We start from the raw sequence: 19,972 nt of genomic DNA on the forward strand, positions 1-19,972 counted from the left end.
GAACACGAAACTGTCTTACCAGGAAGACTATGAATAACAAGGTGTGTTAACCTGTCTAGGACTGGCTCGCCAACAGCCAATGAAATTGCAGGGCGCCAAATTCAATCAACAGAAATCTCATAATTCAATTTTCTCAAACATACAAGTATTAGACACCATTTTAACGATACAATTATCGTTAATCCAACCACAGTGTCCGATTTCAAAAAAGCTTTTCAGCGGAAGCAGAACATATCATTATGTTAGGTCAGCAACTAGTCACAGAAAGCATACAGCGATTTTCCAACCAAAGAGAGGAGTCACAAAAAGCTGAAATATTGATCAAATGAATCACTAACCTTTGATATTCTTCATCAGATGACACTCCCGGGACAACATGTTACACAATACATGTATGTTTTGTTCGATGAAGTTCATATTTATATCCAAAAACATCAGTTTACATTTGGCTTTGCCTCCAAAACATCCCGTGAATTTGCACAGAGCCACATCAAATCACAGAAATACTCATAATAAACATTAATAAAAGATACAAGTGTTATTCACAGATTTAAAGATATACTTCTCCTTAATGCAACCGCTGTGTCAGATTTCAAAAAAACTTTACGAAAAAAGCAAACCATGCAATAATCTGAATACGGCGCTCAGAGACCAACACAACCCAAGAAGATATCCGCCATGTTGGAGTCAACATAAGTCAGAAATAGGATTATAAATATTCACTTACCTTTGATGATCTTCGTCAGAATGCACTCCCAGGAATCCCAGTTCCACAATAAATATTTGATTTGTTCCATAACATTCATCATTTATGTCCAAATACCTCCTTTTGTTAGCGCGTTTGGTAAACAAATCCAAACTCACCACGCGCGTGCAAGTCCAGCGGAAAGTACAAGAAGTTATATTACAGGTCGTAGAAACATGTCAAACTAAGTATATAATCAATCTTTAGGATGTTTTTAACATAAATCTTCAATAATGTTCCAACCGGAGAATTCCTTTGTCTTCAGAAAAGCAAATGGAACGGGAGCTACCTCTCATGTGAATGTGCGTGACCAGCTGGTGGCTGCTGGCAGACCTCTGACTCATTCCCCCCTCATTCGGCCCCACTTCACAGTAGAAGCATCAGACAAGGTTCTAAAGACTGTTGACATCTAGTGGAAGCCTTAGGAAGTGCAACATTACCCATATCCCACTGTATCTTCAATAGGAGCTGAGTTGAAAATCGACCAACCTCAGATTTTCTCAATTCCTGGTTGGATTTTTTTCTCAGGTTTTTGCCTTCCATATGAGTTCTGTTATACTCACAGACATCATTCAAACAGTTTTAGGTACTTGCGAGAGTTTTCTATCCAAATCTACTAATACTATGCATATATTAGCAACTGGGACTGAGTAGCAGGCCGTTTACGCTGGGCACGCTTTTCATCCAAACGTGAAAATGCTGCCCCCTATCCATAAGATGTTTTAACGGCTGTTGATAAGTTTTACGTGCACGTCTTGTAAAATGGTCTCAAAACAAAAGTGTCATCTCACATATTTATTCTCAGATGTCTTTTAAAATCTGTTTCCGCTTTCCTTCGTGATAGTGTTTGTACTATTTGTAACACTTCATTTGAAATAAAGACACTGAATATTTACTGAACTAGACTATTGAGGAACTTTATTCTGTTGTAGAAAAGGATTAGGAAGTTGAAGTCAGATGTATTGATAGTAAAGAGAGGGTATGCTGAGAATGGAGATGTCCACTACTTACTAGATAACGTTTTTGAAGCAGTTTTTTTTTTAAAGAAAAGCATCCATACTGAATTTGTGTGAAAACATTTATTGAAATATTTTTATTTTTAAGATGTCTCTCCAAGAGATATTTAAGTGTTACCAAATACATACAACTTAGAAAATCGTTCTAAATGAAAAGGAAAACTTAAGCACTGGTATGTTAAACTGGAAATAAATGTGACAGAGGCATAATTTGCCGTATTAGCTATTTTGGTTACAGTTCAGTCACAGGAAGGCAGTTTTCTCACATATCCAAAAGTGCAATTCGTTGCACGGTGCATCATGCCAGCCGTTGTCTGTGGTAGAAAGATCGGACCATCGCGCAGCACAATCCTCCTCCATTCCGTTCTGATTATTAGGCTGTTCCTTGCCCCAGTACCCTGTGGTCAGTGCTGTGCTGTCCACCCACTTCCAGATCCCCTCTTCAACTCGGTCAGTCAGACCAATCCAGAACGTCTCCTTATTCAATCCATGGATAAATACATATTCCTCTCTGCTGTTTATTACCACCAGATCTGCTCCTCTACTCAGACAGTCCTCTCTGCTCCCCTCCCAGGTTTTCTTCTCAGTAGAGGTCAAGTAAAAACTGGACTTGTAATACCTCCATCCCTGTTGTGTGTCTTGTTCTACCACCGAGAGCTTTGCTTGAAGATTGTCTCTTTCAACCTGGAGCTGGTCCCTGTCTTTAGTCATGGTTTTGTACTTGGTCTGCAACTGGTTTTGTTCAGCTGAGGAGTTGGTTTTATAAACTAAGATGTTCTCTTCAGAACTGCCCATCACTCCATTATAATAGACAAACAAGCCTATGATCCCAGACAGTAGGAGAACACACAGCAGCCCCAGACACACTGCAGCATCTCTGGTGGATCTCCTCTCTGAGCTCTCAGTACCTAGGTTCGTAGCCAGTGGTCTACTCTTTGTGGAGACGTCCTTTGTCTTGCTTCTGGAGTCATGAGAATTGATGATCTCATAATTGGTATAAAGATCCTCAACATTGTCATTATCAAACTCTACATTGGCATAGATTTCATTAGACATCACAATTGTCAAAAACAGTTTCAGGGATTGTACCTGACAGACTCTGTACTCTAGTTTCAAGCGGTACAGTGTGTTTGAGACTTAACATATGGACAGGAAAGTGTAATATCAGGAAGACTATAAATAGCAATGTTTGTGCAGTCAAACAGAAGTGTGACTTTCTTCAGATGTCTTGTGTGACTTCTCTGTTGACTGTTAATGTCGGATTCCTGTATTCTGTTGTAGTAATGGACTGAGATGTTGTCAATGCATGTGCTCTTGTAATTCATTGCTGTATGATTGTCTTGCTCCTTCCAGAGTTATTTTTAAAGCTTCAAAATAACTGACAGTAGGCCAAGTCAGTTGTCTCTATAACAGTATTTGCCATCGATCTAGTTTATGTTTGAGTTGTTGATATCACTTTATCTACTTTAACTATCATCAGCGTATATGATATGTGAAAAAGCTCTGACGAAGGCCAAAAAGCTAACAAGTAAGCTTAAATAAAAAAAACGTATACTAGCAAGAGCAGTCTGCGGGTTTCGCATTGTTGCACCTGTAACAAGATAACTTGGATGTGAGAGTGCTTGTTTTAATTGTATATCTGACACTTATTTTAAGTTCTGTAAATGGGGAAATTGGGAAAATCGAGAGGCCCTCCAAACCAGCTGGTTGTAATTAAAACATTACTCTTCTCAATTAAAATCCATTCATCCGATGGTGATGGTATGCTTTGGGCATTCTCTGTTGTCCCTATTAAAAAGTGTCGGAGATGAGTCCTTCATCAGCCATAACAATCACAGTGTTGCACGTTGAATGTTGAGGAAGTACCAGGGCCTTCATTAATATGCAGGGTAGCTGGCTACTACTGCTCTGGAGCAGCTAAAACAGTTGTTGGCTGGCTGCAGATGTTGTGCGCGGGGCTCGCTATTAATCTAAATCAGTCGGTGCCAAATTAGCTTCACCGCAGTGAGCAAAAGCACTACGTTCAAGAGAACTGGTTACAAATAAGGGATGAGATACAGATACAGACATGTATAGTAGCACGCATAGTAAAAATGTAGTGCTGCAATTTATTGCCGTTGTCGACAAAGGTACAGATAGACTAGACTAAAAGTTAAGGAGTCATGTAAAGCTTCAGACACAAGTGCTGTTATCGTTTATTATCTCAAACCCCAGATATTTGACGTGTCTTGGCAAGTCACATTTAAAATGTCTGTCTCGTGGCCTGAGTGAGTGGGTGTCAGAGCTTTAAGTTCCACCCCAATGATAGGCTATTGATATGCTGGGTAATTAAAATGAATTGACCTGTGAAATGAACGTGGCCTTCAGCAGGCCTGAAATGGATGGATGAGATTGAAATGCTCATAATATGGAATGAGAGAGTGAATAGATGAGGGAAAGTGGAGTGGTTATGGAAAGGTTGGCAGGTAACGTAGCTCTTAAGAACAATGTGCCAGTAACCAAAAGGTCGCTGGTTTGAATCCCCGAACCGACTAGGTGAAAAATGTGTCCATGTGTGCTTGTGCAAGGCACTTTACACTAATTGCTCCTGTAAGTCGCTCTGGATAAGTGTGTCTGCTAAATTATTAAAATGTGTAAATGGTTATGGAAAAGTAATTAACTCTCCTGTAGTCATGCTGCCAATCAATCCAAGATGTATACAATTTTAGAAACACAGTATATCAGTATACCGTTGAATATGGTGTGAACCCAGCTTCTGTAATATTTGCTGTAACATCTTGATGTCTATTTGTGAATACACTGTATATGTTCAACAGATATTCTCTGTTGATTTGAAAGATTTTCCAAAGTAACGCATGAAATCAAGCTCAACAAAACTCTATTCAGGTATGATTTGAAATTGAGCTACTTGGTTATGTAACAGAATTCTGTGTCTTGAGGGGAGAAACACACAGGTTTCTGCTGCTTCTCCACTAAGGTTAACATTGTGCTTGAACATCCATCTCTGTTTCCTATTGCAATTTATGGGCCGAATGCAGTAAGCTAACACACACACACACACACACACACACACACACACACACACACACACACACAGGAGAGCAATTATTTTTACACTACAGTGGAGACCTCCCAGAGAGTTGGACCAGAGACTTAGGCTGCCCATATGATTGATGCTCTGTAGTTGAAGAAGAACAAACAAACTTTCTATATTTGTTGCAGGACCCAATACTGTTCTCTGTCTCCCAGGTATACGAGACATGGGAAAGCAGCCTGGTGGCTAGGCTAAGCTATTGGCATGTCATGCACAGAGACTTCATGACATTGACAGAGAACCCACTCCCTTTTCTGACCCCCGGCTGGATCTTTGCATCTTCTCTTGCTGTTTAATTAGTTCCTGTGCTGAGGGGAGGTGGTTTATTACTAGTTTATTACATGGTTTCATTAGAAATAGTGACACTTAGTTATATGCCACCTATGCAGAGGCATTAGACAGCCCTAATTCAACAGTGGCCCTTTTATTGCAACGCACCGCACTAGGAGGCTATTTAAAAATTATGCATTAACCAGTCAGGACCTTGAAGTACACATCAAATGACTGTGTTATAGACCAGTGTTAGTTGCACTGTTGAATGTGAACAGTGTGAAAAACATTAACATGCATTTCAATTACGTTAATCATACAAACATGTCAGGTATATCCTAGGTCAGAGATAATCAATTAGATTCAGCCGTGGGCCAATTTGTCTCTTGAGCGGATGGTCAGGGGGCTGGAACATAATTATGGACCCAACAATAGTTTGTTGAAGCTCATTGGTTGAACAACATACCAGATTTTCTAACTGTGTCATTAGCAATTGAGTTTTAACCTCCCAGGGATAGGCGTCCAGTTAGCGGGACAACTTCCGGTGAAACTGGAGGGCGTGCAATTCAAATAAGTAATCATAAAAATGATGGATATTAAACATTTAGGTACATACAAGTGTCTTATATCAGTTGAAAGCTTAAATTCTTGTTAATCTAACTGCATGGTCCGATTTACAGTAGCCATTACAGCGAAAGCATGCCATGCGATTGTTTGAGGACAGCGCCCCACATCAAAATATTTTTCCACCAGCACAGATTTCATAAATTCACAAATAGCGATTAAATATTGACTTACTTTTTGAAAATCTTCCTCTGATTTGTCATCCAAAGGGTCCCAGCTATAACATGTAGTGTGATATTGTTATATTAAATCTTTCTTTATATCCCAAAACGTTTAGTTGGCGCCATCGAATTGAGTAATCCACTCGTTCATGCAGAGAAAGGAATCCGAAAGTCTACCCATAAACTTTGTTTCAACAAGTCAAAATACGTTTCTGTCTACTCCTCAGATACCCTAAAATGTAATCAAACTATAATATTTCTTACGGAAAGAAGTATGTTCAATAGGAAAACGATTTAAGCAGGTGCATCTTGTCTTCATCGCGCACCCAAACACGAATGTCCAAGACTGTCCCTGTACTAAAACTGATATTTCTTATTCATTTTGGAAGTTACAAGCCTGAAACCTTGAACATATACTGCTGACACCCTGTGGAAGCCAAAGGAATTGCATCATGGTAGCTAGAATTCAGTATGCCCCTATATTTTCCATTGTAAGAGCATGGTCTCAAAAAAGAAAAATCCAGTTCGTTTTTCTTTGGATTTTCTCCTACCATATCTATTGTGTTATAGTCACCTACGTTATTTTAACATTTCTACAAACTTCAAAGTGTTTTGTTTCCAATGGTAGCAATTATATGCATATCCTGGCTTCAGGGCCTGAGTTTACTTTGGGCATGTCAGTCAGGCGGAAATTGAGGTAGAAGGGGCTTTTAAGACAATTTTTTGTGCCTACTTAGCTCAAATTCTAGACGTCGACAAGACTATTGCGTCCATTAATATATAACATTTTTATTTAACCTTTACTTAACTTGGCAAGTCAGTTAAGAACAAATTCTTATTTACAATGACGGCCTACCAAAAGGCAAAAGACTTCCTGTGGGGACTGGGGCTGGGATCAAAAAAATATATAAGACAAAACACACATCACGACAAGAGAGACAACACTACATAAAGAGAAACCTAAGACAACAACATAGCATAGGAGCAACACATGACAACACAGCATGGGAGCAACACCACAAGACAACAACATAGTAGCAATACAACATGGCAGCAAGTGACCATTGGACTTAAAAAATGCCGGATTGACAAAATGTGTAGGTGCAACAACATGCTCTCACATGCACATTTCCATCGACTAAAAAACAACAATGTGCTAACATATGTTTTAGCCGAAGCTGAGTGTTCTAACACCTGGTCAGTTGCTTGGCAACAATACAGCTGCTTGCACCTCGCTGCCAGTCAGAAGTGTATGCAAACAAACCTAGGACACTGTATGCAAGCTGAGGTTAATCAATAAATGCAAGCATATATTTTGATTAGCTAACGTAAACTCACCACATTCCGTACAAATGTGCGCAACCGCGACATTCAAACGAGGCTACAAAGAAAACTAATGGGACTGTAGCGACTGTGTTGACTTCAAAATCAGGGGTGTGAACAACGTTTCTATTCAAGCGTTGATCGACATGGTAATGGCTCTATAGTATTGGAGAAAAGTTGAAAAAACTGACCCTCCGTTACATCGTGACGTGTCATGCCGTAACGTACAGCACGCATAAAGCAACTATTTCTGTCTTACAATCTCTCTCCACCAGGTGTAGCACTTCTCTCATTGTTTAAAAACAAGAAATGGACAGTAAGGGTGGGATACCTAGTCATATTTTGCGTCGTCACTAAGCGATCACGACTCTCAAAAAAACGATTTACTTCTGAAGATCACTTTAGCACCGTCCTAAAAAACAGATTCAAATTTGACACAAAGCTTCAAATAGTTATGTAATCACACATTATATAAACTCTTTATAGTGTTTTATTTACATTTTAGAGGCGATAAGGTGATAAGTTGGACAGATCGAGTGAAAAAAAGCAATTTTCCCACACAACATCTCTCCTTCGCACTATCACGCATTAGTTTCGCTTCCCCACCCGCAATTTAAAAAAAGACCCGACGGGGCTCATTGCCTTCTTGAATCATGCAGAAACGGGCAGCGTTTAGGTCATGTCATTTATTTTGTTGGAAAGGGGAGAAAGTGTGCTTTACAATGGTATTGCCATTACAGTTGATCTGGAAGTATTACATTTTGGGGGCGCTAAAGTAAGGTCAATTGGACGGACCAATGCGATGTACAAAAGTGAGTGAGTAACCTGAGCTAACGTAAGACTGCAACGTTAGCTTATGGGTATGCCCAGCAGTCTGCCCTCACAAAGTGTAAGCTACATAGCTTTGCAGACAGTTTACAAGCTTCCAATAAAGAATCAGGAGGCATTGGTACCATTAAGAATCTTTAGTAAAATATATTTTGTTTGCAAAACTGTGACAGATACAGAAAGGAGAAAATGTATGAGAAAAAGTCCCTATTTACATTCACACAATCTAAGTGTCCATATATCTTAATAAATACGTTTTAGCTCTGTCACAAGTGATATCTGAACACTTAAAATAGTTTGATACATCCAAAAACCAAAGAAGCTAAATTCCGTCACGAAACGATAGATAGCATGCTAACACATAATGTTAAGTGAATGAGTACAATTAGTCAGTTAAGAACACATTCTTATTTACAATGACAGCCTACCGGGGAACAGTGGATTAACTGCCTTGTTGTAACGATCGTCTAAGGGAGGAGACCAAAACACAGCGTGGTAAGTGCTCATGCCTTTTAATGAGGAGTGAACACTATGACAAAAATAACAAAGTGATAAACGAAAATCGAACACGAAACAGTTCTGTCTGGTACAGACACAAAGACAGAAAACAACTACCCACAAAACAAAGGTGGGAAAAGGCTACCTAAGTATGGTTCTCAGAGACAACGAAAGACAGCTGCCTCTCATTGAGAACCACACCCGGCCAAACACACAGAAATAAAAAACATAGAACACAAAACATAGAATGCCCACCCCAACTCACGCCCTGACCAAACCAAAATAGAGACATAAAAAGGATCTCTAAGGTCAGGGCGTGACACTTGTTCAGGTGCAGAATGACAGATTTTTACCTTGTCAGCTCAAGGATTCGATCCAGCAAACCTTTCAAGTTACTTGCCCAACGCTCTAACAACTACCTGCCACCCCTGTTCACATTCAACAGTTATTCTAAAAAAACTAGAATAAACATGTAAAAAATATATATATTCTGGAAACACAATTTGAATTAGCAAAAACATGTTCTAATAACTCAAAACTACTTACACACTTATCTTTAACCAAGGCCTAGTAAGATGGAAAAGTAGGGCTTGTCTCTCGGATTGTTCTGACAGGAAATAGCTCTGAACCGAAAGTTAGCAAATTAACAGTACCCATATTCGCCACTAGATGACAACATAGGACAATATAATACTTTGTACAGAAGTACAGCTATCAGAACAGCCAGTATATCATACTTTCTTACACAAGACATAACTAGTTAGCTAATGTTACGTTTAAAACCAACTCATTTTGGGAAACCCACGACGGTAATCACTTTAATTTGCATTGCACAGATCAAACTAAGGTAACGTTAAGACGAAGTAGCTAGATTTCAGACAGGACAAAGACTGCAGTGACCTACGCTACATTTCTTTCAACTAAGAACAACCAAGACCACAACACAAATCATAGCCAAGAAAATTAATTGCTTTGTTAAACTTCTTATGGCTGAGATCCCGCTAACGGGATTGATATGACATCAACCAGTGAAAGTGCAGGGCACCAATTTCAAACAGAAATCTCATAATTAAGATTCCTCAAACATACAAGTATTTTACACCATTGTAAAGATACACTTCTTGTTAATTCCACCACAGTGTCCGATTTCAAATAGGCTTTACGTTGAAAGCACCACAAACAATTATCTTAGGTCAGTACCTAGTCACAGAAAAACACAGCCATTTCTCCAGCCAAAGAGAGTAGTCACAAAAAGCAGAAATAGAGATAAATGAATCACTAACCTTTGATGATCTTCATCAGATGACATTCATAGGACTTCATGTTACACAATACATGCATGTTTTGTTCGATAAAGTTCATGTTTATATCCAAAAATCTCAGTATACATTGGCACGTTATGATCAGTAGTTCCAGAAACATCCGGTGATTTTGCAGAGAGCCACATCAATTTACAGAAATACTCATCATAAATGTTGATGAAAATACAAGTGTTATACATGGAACTTTAGATAAACTTCTCCTTAAATTGTTTAACTTGGGTCAAAGGTTTCGGGTAGCCTTCCACAAGCTTCCCTCAATAAGTTGGGTGAGTTTTGGCCCATTCCTCCTGACAGAGCTGGTGTAACTGAGTCAGGTTTGTAGGCCTCCTTGCTCGCACACACTTTTTCAGTTCTGCCCACACATTTTCTATAGGATTAAGGTCAGGGCTTTGTGATGGCCACTCCAATACCTTGACTTTGTTGTCCTTAAGCCATTTTGCCACAACTTTGGAAGTTTGCTTGGGGTCATTGTCCATTTGGAAGACCCATTTGGAAGACCCATATCTTGAGATGTTGCTTCAATATATCCACAAAATTTTCCATCCTCATGATGCCATCTATTTTGTGAAGTGCCCCAGTCCCTCCTGCAGCAAAGCACCCCCACAACATGATGCTGCCACCCCCATGCTTCACAGTTGGGATGGTGTTTTTCGGGCTTGCAAGCCTCCCCCTTTTTCCTACAAACATAATGATTCTATTTTTGTTCTATTAGACCAGAGGACATTTCTCCAAAAAGTACGATCTTCGTCCCCATGTGCAGTTGCAAACCATAGTCTGGATTTTTATGGAGGTTTTGGAGCAGTGGCTTCTTCCTTGCTGAGCGGTCTTTCATGTTATGTCGATATCGGACACGTTTTACTGTGGAAATAGATACTTTTGTACCCGTTTCCTCCAGCAACTTCACAAGATCCGTTGCTGTCGTTCTGGGATTGATTCGCACTTTTCACACCAAAGTACATTCATCTCTAGGAGACAGAACGCGTCTCCTTCCTGAGCGGTGTGACGGCTGCGTGGTCACATGGTGTTTATACTTGCGTACTATTGTTTGTACAGATGCATTACCTTCAGGCGTTTGGAAATTGCTCCCAAAGATGAACCAGACTTGTGCAGGTCTACAGTTTTTTGGGGGGCTGATTTCTTTTGATTTTCCCATGATGTCAAGCAAAGAGGCGCTGAGTTTGAAGGTAGGCCTTGAAATACATCCACAGGTACACCTCCAATTGACTAAAATTATGTCAATTAGCCTATCAGAAGCTTCTAAAGCCATGACATCATTTTCTGGAATTTTATAGGCTATTTAAAGGCACAGACAACTTAGTGTATGTAAACTTCTGATAGGTAGAACTCAAGGTAGAACTCTTTTGGGTTCCATGTAGAACCCTCTGGGGAAACAGTTCTACATGGAACCCCATCTTGATCACATTAGCTGAAGGTCAAAATGGCTGCTGTGTCTGTTGTGGAATGTATAGTGGCAACCAGTCAGCTGGTCACCTGACCTATTCACATTCAATTCTTATTACTAAGTGAGTTGACCTTTTGTTCTATGAATAGTGATTATTAGCATTTAGCCTTAAAAGCGCTACCTCTGTAGCATGACATTACTCCTTTCGAAAGGATAATGAAATTTACCTTTGGAAGTGATAGTAATTATGTTCAAAGGGCAACTGATATATGGCACAAAATGGGCCTGCAATTATACAGTATGGGGAAAAGTGTTAACTGTGTCATTATATTTACAAGGGTAGGCAATAGTATACAGCACTTCTTCATGGCATGATGCTTGAAAATGAGTATGTGTAGGCGTCATTTGAACCACAGCTTCACTGGAATGCATCACTTATTATCGTTGTTAACTAAATGTAAATTACTTTAGCTCGCTAGTTAACCATTAGGCTAACTGTGGGGCGAAACAATACACTTACATAGTTTAATAAATTATGTGGCTGCTAGGCTATATTGCCACATTTCTTCTTGCAATACCTCAGCTGTTCAACTTTAGTGGGTACATCTAGGCTAAGCTCCTTTACTAGCCTTTAAAGGTAACTATGTCACGCCCTGGCCTTAGTATTCTTTGTTTTCTTTATTATTTTAGTTAGGTCAGGGTGTGACATGGGTATTTGTGGGTTTTGTAGTGTCCAGGGTGATTGTAAGGTTTAGGGGGTTTATTTAGAGTAGTTGGGTTTATGTTTAGTATAGTTGTCTAGCTGTGTCTATGTTGTGTGTAGTTGTCTACGAAAGTCTATGGTTGCCTGAATGGGTTCCCAATTAGAGACAGCTGGTTTCTGTTGTCTCTGATTGGGAGCCATATTTAAGGTAGCCATAGGCTTTAGTTTGTTGTGGGGAATTGTCTATGGTGAACGTTAGTAGCTTGTGTGTGCACTTTCATTTTGTAGCTTCACTGTTGTTTTGTTAGTTTGTAAGTGTTTTGTTTCGTTTTGCCTTCTTCAATAATAAAAGAAGATGGCTTATTTTCCACATGCTGCGTTTTGGTCCGTCTCACTCCCACACGATCGTGACAAACATATTAAAATTGTGGGTGATAGAACTCCGTTTTCCCCCGATTCCCTGCCTCCACGGACACTTAGTGCCATTGTGCTTTTATGTTAGGTTTCTCCATCTCTGTTCATTTCAGGCCATGGAACTGCAACTAATTTCAGGCCATGGAACTGCAACTCATTTTAGGCCATGGAACAGCAACTCCGCCAGGCGGCTTTGCAATGAATCAAAGCTATTTGCTCAGCAAATGCCTCTTTCAATGGAAGTTAGAAAATGAAAATCACCCGAAAGAAAGCAGCAGGTCAGACACCATTTTCTTGGCCACATTTTTCAATTATACACCGTCAATAAAAGTAGTGTGTGATCACATGTGTGTAAGGTGATATGAATGTTGGGATGTTAATTTATGGCAGAAGGCTCTATTACTGGAGGGTTTTTACAGTTCCATTTGTTATTTAGCTCGTTGTTGATTAAGCAGTTCATATCTTTAAATACAAATAAGGAGAGCAAGACTAAGGCCATTTCTGGAAACAGCTTCTTTATACCATTATGATGAGAGATTCATTGGGAGAAGCGACAACATGAAAACAATGACTATGCCACTTGACATCACCTCCATATTCGTCGATGTAGATGCTGTCGAAGTCATTGATAGTTTACTGTTATCAAAATATTGGTTATTAATTTCACTTAAATGCCCCAAATATTATATTTGCTTGTAGGTTAAAGAAAGGTTGCAATGGTTGAATAAAGAACAAGGAATTTGAAAAGTTCAACATAAACCATTGACATTCAAAAGGCTACGGTAACAACGGTCCCCCCTGTCCACACAACGGGTCTGACACCCACCTGAGTTCAGATCAGATTGAAAAAGGCGCGGGCTCATAAGGCTCCACACTGTCCGTGACTTCACAGCTGTCCTCAGATTTACTTCCCAGCGTGCTAAAAAAAGAACACACTAGTTTTTACAATCTAAATTGAAAACTGCTGGAGGGGAAAATAGTGTGGTGGCAGCCAGCGGGGGAGGTGTCGATGGTGGAGGGGTCGTAAAGCGGAGCGTGGCGGGGCGCTGTGTCGACACTCATCAGGGAGAAATGATTACCTCTATTAAATGAGAACTTTGAAGAGAGGTGGGTGAGGTTAACATCCCATTCCCCCCACGCCTCTTCACCACAACAGACAGGCACACAGCATCAACCTTTCACCCCAACACATACGCATACAGCATTAACCTTTCACCCCAACACATACGCACACGGCATCAACCTTTCACCCCAATATACACACACACGGCATCAACCTTTCACCCCCACTGGACACCGTGCCTGGACTGGGCACTGGCGCAGAGGAAGGCTCCTGCCCTGGAGTGGGACTGGACACCGTGCCTGGACTGGGCATCGGCGCAGAGGAAGGCTCCTGCCCTGGAGCGGAACTGGACACCGTGCCTGGACTGGGCATCGGCGCAGAGGAAGGCTCCTGCCCTGGAGTGGGACTGGACACCGTGCCTGGACTGGGCATCGGTGTAGATGGCACCGGACTGGTGACACGCACTTCAGGGAGAGTGCGGGGAGCTGGCACAGGACGTACCGGACTGGGGAGACGCACTGGAGGCCTGGTGCGTGGAGCCGGCACAGGTGGCACCGGACTGGTGACACGCACTTCAGGGCTAGTGCGGAGAGCTGGCACAGTATGTTCCGGACTGGGGAGGAGCACTGGAGGCCAGGTGCGTGGAGCCGGCACAGGTGGCACCGGACTGGTGACACGTAATTCAGGAAGGGTGCGGAGAGCTGGCACAGGACTCACCAGACTGCTGACAGGCTCTTCAGGTCGGATGCCGTGCAGAACACACCTACATAGCATTTCTCTCATCGCTCTCTCTCCCAACTTCTCCATCGCCTCCCTGACGGTCTCTGGCTCTTCAGGGTGAGTACGGGGAGCTGGCACAGATGGCACCGGACTGATGACCCGCTCTTCCACTCTCTGATGCTCCGCCGACCGTCGTCGCTGTCCTTCCTCCTTCCTTGGTGTCTCCTTCCAAGGAAGGGTCTCACAACCTCCCATAATTTCTTCCCAGGTCCAAAACTCCTTTACCTCCGTCACACGCTGCTTGGTCCTTGCTTGGTGGGATATTCTGTCACATTCGTAATAAGGACGGGACCAAGGCGCAGAGTGTGTTGAGTTCCACATCTTTATTTGCAGTGAAACTTCTCTTAAAAAAAACAAGCAACGAAACATAACCTCAGTGGTGCTACAAGCACATACACAAACAATGTCCCACAAACACAGGTGGGAAAAATGGCTACCTAAATATGGTCCCCAATTAGAGGCAACTATTACCAGCTGCCTCTAATTGGGAACCATACAAAACACCAACATAGAAATATTGAGCTAGAACACCCCCTAGTCACGCCCTGACCTACTACACCATAGAGAACCAAGGGCTCTCTATGGTCAGGGCGTAACAATTGTATGCTCCAAAAAAATGGGGAAATTATATAATTTTATACTAATACAATTGCTTAGAGAAAAATATTTTTTTAACAAGTAATACAAAAATTGCTAAAATATGGGTGCCAGAATTATTATCAATGCTGTTTTCTAATCTTGTGAGGATAACGGGACGTAGCCTTTGTCTATAATGTTTTATGAGATTGGAGAAAACATTGGGAGGTGTCCCCAGGACAAGTGGAAGTAAAACAACTCCATATTATCAAAGATTCACCACCATATTTTAGAGTAGGTATGAGGTTATTTTCTAAGTATACAGTGCCTTGGAAAGTATTTAGACCCCTTGACTTTTTCCACATTTTGTTACGTTACAGTCTTATTCTAAAATAGATATTTTTTCTCTTATCATTCTACACACATTACCCCATAATGACAAAGTAAAAACAGGTTTTTAGATACTTTTGGTAATTTATTATAAACAAAAAACTGAAATACCACATATACATAAGTATTCAGACTCTTTACTCAGTACGTTGTTGAAGCACCTTTGGCAGCGATTACAGCCTCGAGTCTTCTTGGGTATGACGCTACAAGCTTGCCACCACTGTATTTGGGGAGTTTCTCCCAGTCTTCTCTGCAGATCCTCTCAAGCTCTGTCAGGTTGGATGGGGAGCGTCGCTGCACAGCTATTTTTAGGTCTCTACGGAGAAATCAAATCAAATTTATTTGTCACATACACATGGTTAGCAGATGTTAATGCGAGTGTAGCGAAATGCTTGTGCTTCTAGTTCCGACCATGCAGTAATATCTAACAAGTAATCTAACCTAACATTTTCACAACAACTACCTTATATAAAGGAATGAATAAGAATATGTACATATAAATATATGAATGAGCGATGGCCGAACGGCATAGGCAAGATGCAGTAGATGGTATAGAGTACAGTATATACATATGAGATGAGTAATGTAGGGTATGTAAACATTATATAAAGTGGCATTGTTTAAAGTGGCTAGTGATACATTTATTACATCAATATATTCATTACTAAAGTGGCTAGAGATGAGCCAGTATGTTGGCAGCAGCCGCTCAATGTTTGTGATGGCTGTTTAACAGTGGCCTTGAGATAGAAGCTGTTTTTCAGTCTCTCGGTCCCAGCTTGATGCACCTGTACTGACCTCGCCTTCTGGATCATAGCGGGGTGAACAGGCAGTGGCTCGGGTGGTTGTTGTCCTTGATGACCTTTTTGGCCTTCCTGTGACATCAAGTGGTGTAGGTGTCCTGGAGGGCAGGTAGTTTGCCCCCGGTGATGCGTTGTGCAGACCTCACTACCCTCTGGAGAGCCTTACGGTAGTGGGCGGAGCAGTTGTCGGTCGCGGACCATGCGTCCTCTGAAATACGACCCTTCCAAGCCGCACTACCTCTTGACACACTGCTCGCTTACCCCGGAAGCTAGCTGCACCAATGTGTTGGAGGAAACATTGTCCAGCTGGCGACCAAAGTCAGATTGCAGGTGCCCGGCCCGTCATGAGGAGCCGTTAGAGTGCGATAAGACAAGGAAATCCCTGCCGGCCAAACCTTCCCCTAACCCAGATGACGCTGGGCCATTTGTGCGCTGCCTCATGGGTCTCCCAGTCACAGCCAGTGTGACAGCCTGGGATCAAACTTGGGTCTGTAGTGATGCCTCAAGTACTGCAAGGCAGTGTCTTAGACCACTGCGTGTCTCGGGAGGCCCCTGTTTACATAATTTTAATAGCAAGACACTGTAAAGTTCATTATCCCTCTGAAGAGTATGAATTAACCTCTAACGAGCACCTACCCCGGGTCCGGGAGCACCCCCCCCCCCCCCCACACACTGATTAGCATCGCTAGCATAGCGTCACAATTAAATAGTAGCATCTAAATATCATTAAATCACAAGTCCAAGACACCTAATGAAAGATACAGATCCTGTGAATAAAGCCACCATTTCAGATTTTTAAAATGTTTTACAGGGAAGACAAAATATGTAAATCTATTAGCTAACCACGTTAGCAAAAGACATCACTTTTCTAACTCCATCAGTTTCTTACTCCATCAGGTGCTATCACCAATTTGGCTAAACTAAGATATTGATAGCCACTAACCAAGAAAAAACCTGATCAGATGACAGTCTGATAACATATTTATGGTATAGGATAGTTTTGTTTTGAAAAATTTGCATTTTTCAGGTATAAATCACAGTTCTACATTGCAGCTGCAATCTGAAATAGTGCCGACGCAGCCAGAACAATTACAGAGACCAACGTCATAAAACTAATTACTTATCTTAAAACATTTCAGAAAAAATACACAGCGTACAGATATTGAAAGCCCAACATCTGGTGAATCCAAACAATATTTCTGATTTATTAAATGTTTTATAGCGAAAACAAAATGTAGCGCTAAATTAGCATAGCCACGCCAGCCAGAACCAGCTGGGCGCCCACGACCAGTTCACATGCACGACAGATATATGAAATAACATCGTAAATTGGGTCTTACTATTGCTGATCTTTCATCAGAATGTTGATCAAGGTGTCCTTAGTCCTGATGAGTTGTTCAATCCATTCATAATGGCAACTTTCCCTCTTCATTTAGCATATGTACTGGTCGACTGGCCAAAGTAAAAAAAGTCACAGAACGGAACACGGCAAAACTCCCGAAAAAATTCAAATAATCTGATTAAACTATATTGAAAAAACATACATTAAGATGATATGGTCACATGTATCAAACAAACTTCGAGACGGAGATAGTTTTCATCCGTAACTGCAGCAAAACAGTAGACAATCGCACCTCCAAATCGCGCGATTCAGAGAACCGGAAGTTGTCGGTCACGCCAAAGAAATAGGTCTTATTTCACGTCAGTACAAGATAAACAAAAAAATTCTCCTCTGACGTCCTCTTGACACCCAGAGGAAGACGAATGAAGTGTGTTTCGGGTCATAGGTGGCGTGACCATATATAGGCAGAGCGTTGAAGCGAGCATACACATCTTGCATTCTTCTTCTTGGTCAGGGAAAGTGCTGTCAAATGACTTCTGTTTCACTCAGAGACAAAATTGAAACGGTTTTAGAAACTATAGATTGTTTTCTATCCAATGGTATTAATTATATGCATATAGTAAGAGCAATAATTGAATAAGAGGCAGTTTAATCTGTAGAGGAAATTATGCTAATGCGAAAACAGCACCCCCTGTATTCTCAAGAAGTTAAGGTTTGAATCCTAAGCAACCTGCCTACACATAGTTTGAAGTACAATACCAACACAGCTACTGTAGTAAGTCACCACTGTGTGCTGGAAAACCATGGTACAGCATGGGTGGAATAGGCATTGTGGTGCTCATGTGAATTTCCTTTTTTTTCATCCACCTTGGTGGGAATTACTTTGGACACGCAAAGGGGACAGCCCTGGTGCATCAGATGCGAGCTAATTTGGTGGTAGTCATCCGAATGTTACCCGGAACAATGGCGGTCTACTCTGACATCAAAGTGGAGGAATTGGATGTTCCAGTGGGAAGAGGACATAAACAAGGGCAATAGAGATGGTTCGGCGCTCTGTCAACCAGCTGGTGCATTTCTCTGTGACAGGCGCATGCCCACAATCCGCCACTCTGACGTAAATCACTGTGTGCTTGGACAGTACTGTAAGGCAGGGTTTCCCAAACCCAGTCCTGGGGCCTACCCTTGGGCACTACCCTGGGTGCCCAAGCACTACACAGCTGATTCAAATAATCAAAGCTTGATGACGAGTTGGTTATTTGAATCAGCTCAGTTGTGATGGCACGTTGTTTTCTCTTGCTTGGTTAAAATACAATAGTCTAAAACAGTTGATTTGTTGAAATCAGACTCATTTAATTAATCATGTAGTTAACAAGCATTTCATTTTCTTTTGACTGCACGCTGCTGCAGGTTGGCTGCAACCTGATCTCATAGCATTTTGTATTATTCTGTATGTAAATCCGTACACTCCATTTGGTGTGATATGTTATGTTTCGTATGGTATATATTAATTTGTGGATGTTCATCATCTATTTTGCATGATATGTTATGAATTACAATTTGTATTTTAATGTTACGAATTGCAATTCGTGTGATGATGTTACAAATTTCAATACATACAATATGTATTGAATATTCAATATGTAAATGTTACAAATTCCAATTTGTTGTTGCTAACATTAATGTTAACTAGGTGGCTAACGTTAACTAGGCTAGGGGTTAGGGCTAAGGTTAGTATTAAGGTTAAAGTGTTTAAGGTTAGGAGTTATGTTAAAGGGTTAAGGTTAGGGAAGTACACTGAACAAAAATATAAAACGCAACATGTAAAGTGTTGGTCCCATGCTTCAAGAGCTGAAATAACAGATCCCAAAAATGTTCCATATGCACAAAAATTGTATTTCTCTCAAATGTTGTGCACAAATTTGTGACAGTAACTCTAGTACGAACTCGGACCCAGATGCAGAGAAACACAGCAGGCAGAGGTGAGGGTAAATCCAGAATGTTTACTGAAGTATTCACAGGGGAAAAACAACAAAGCAAGTGCACATGAGTACAAGACAAGAGACCTGAGCAACTGGCCCAAGTCCATAGAGGAACCTAAATAGTCCTAAACCAGGTGAACCCAATAATCCCAATCTGGCTCACTTGGACACTACAAACATAAGGATGCCCTCCAGTGGCACCCTCAGGGATAACACTCCATGATGACCTCTAACCTGTGACAAAATTTGTTTACGTCCCTGTTAGGGAGCATTTCTCCTTTGCAAAGATAATCCCTCCACCTAATAGGTGTGGCATTTTAAGAAGCTGATTAAACAGCATGATCATAACACAGGTGCACCTTGTGCTGCAGACAATAAAGGCCACTAAAATGTGCAGTTTTGTCAAATAACAAAATGCCACAGATGTCTCAAGTTTTCAGGGAGCGTGCAATTGGCATGCTGACTGCAGGACCATCCAGCAGAGCTGTTCCCAGATAATTTAATGTTTATTTCTTTACAATAAGTCGCCTCCAACGCCATTTTAGAGAATTTGGCAGTACATCCAACCGGCCTCACAACCACAGAGCCTCACACCGCATGATAAAGCTGCGTCCAACATGATGCCTAGTAGTTTCGTTTTTT

The 19,972-nt window shown here is 41.1% G+C and overlaps 1 protein-coding gene across 1 annotated transcript; it reads right to left on the reverse strand.

Annotated features, from left to right (window-relative positions):
- Positions 1–1,972: 1,972 nt before the first annotated feature.
- Positions 1,973–2,870, reverse strand: LOC129815995 (CD209 antigen-like protein E). Its single transcript, XM_055870194.1, has one exon. The coding sequence runs from the start codon at positions 2,815–2,817 to the stop codon at positions 2,005–2,007; it is 813 nt and encodes a 270-aa protein (XP_055726169.1). The 5' UTR covers positions 2,818–2,870; the 3' UTR covers positions 1,973–2,004.
- Positions 2,871–19,972: the final 17,102 nt, after the last annotated feature.

This window comes from Salvelinus fontinalis, chromosome 18 (assembly GCF_029448725.1).
Source record: "Salvelinus fontinalis isolate EN_2023a chromosome 18, ASM2944872v1, whole genome shotgun sequence".
Classification (NCBI taxonomy): Eukaryota; Metazoa; Chordata; class Actinopteri; order Salmoniformes; family Salmonidae; genus Salvelinus; species Salvelinus fontinalis.

Bases quoted from the DNA above. Each gene is read 5' to 3' on its own strand.
- LOC129815995 (XM_055870194.1), bottom strand. From the start codon at position 2,817: ATGTCTAATGAAATCTATGCCAATGTAGAGTTTGATAATGACAATGTT.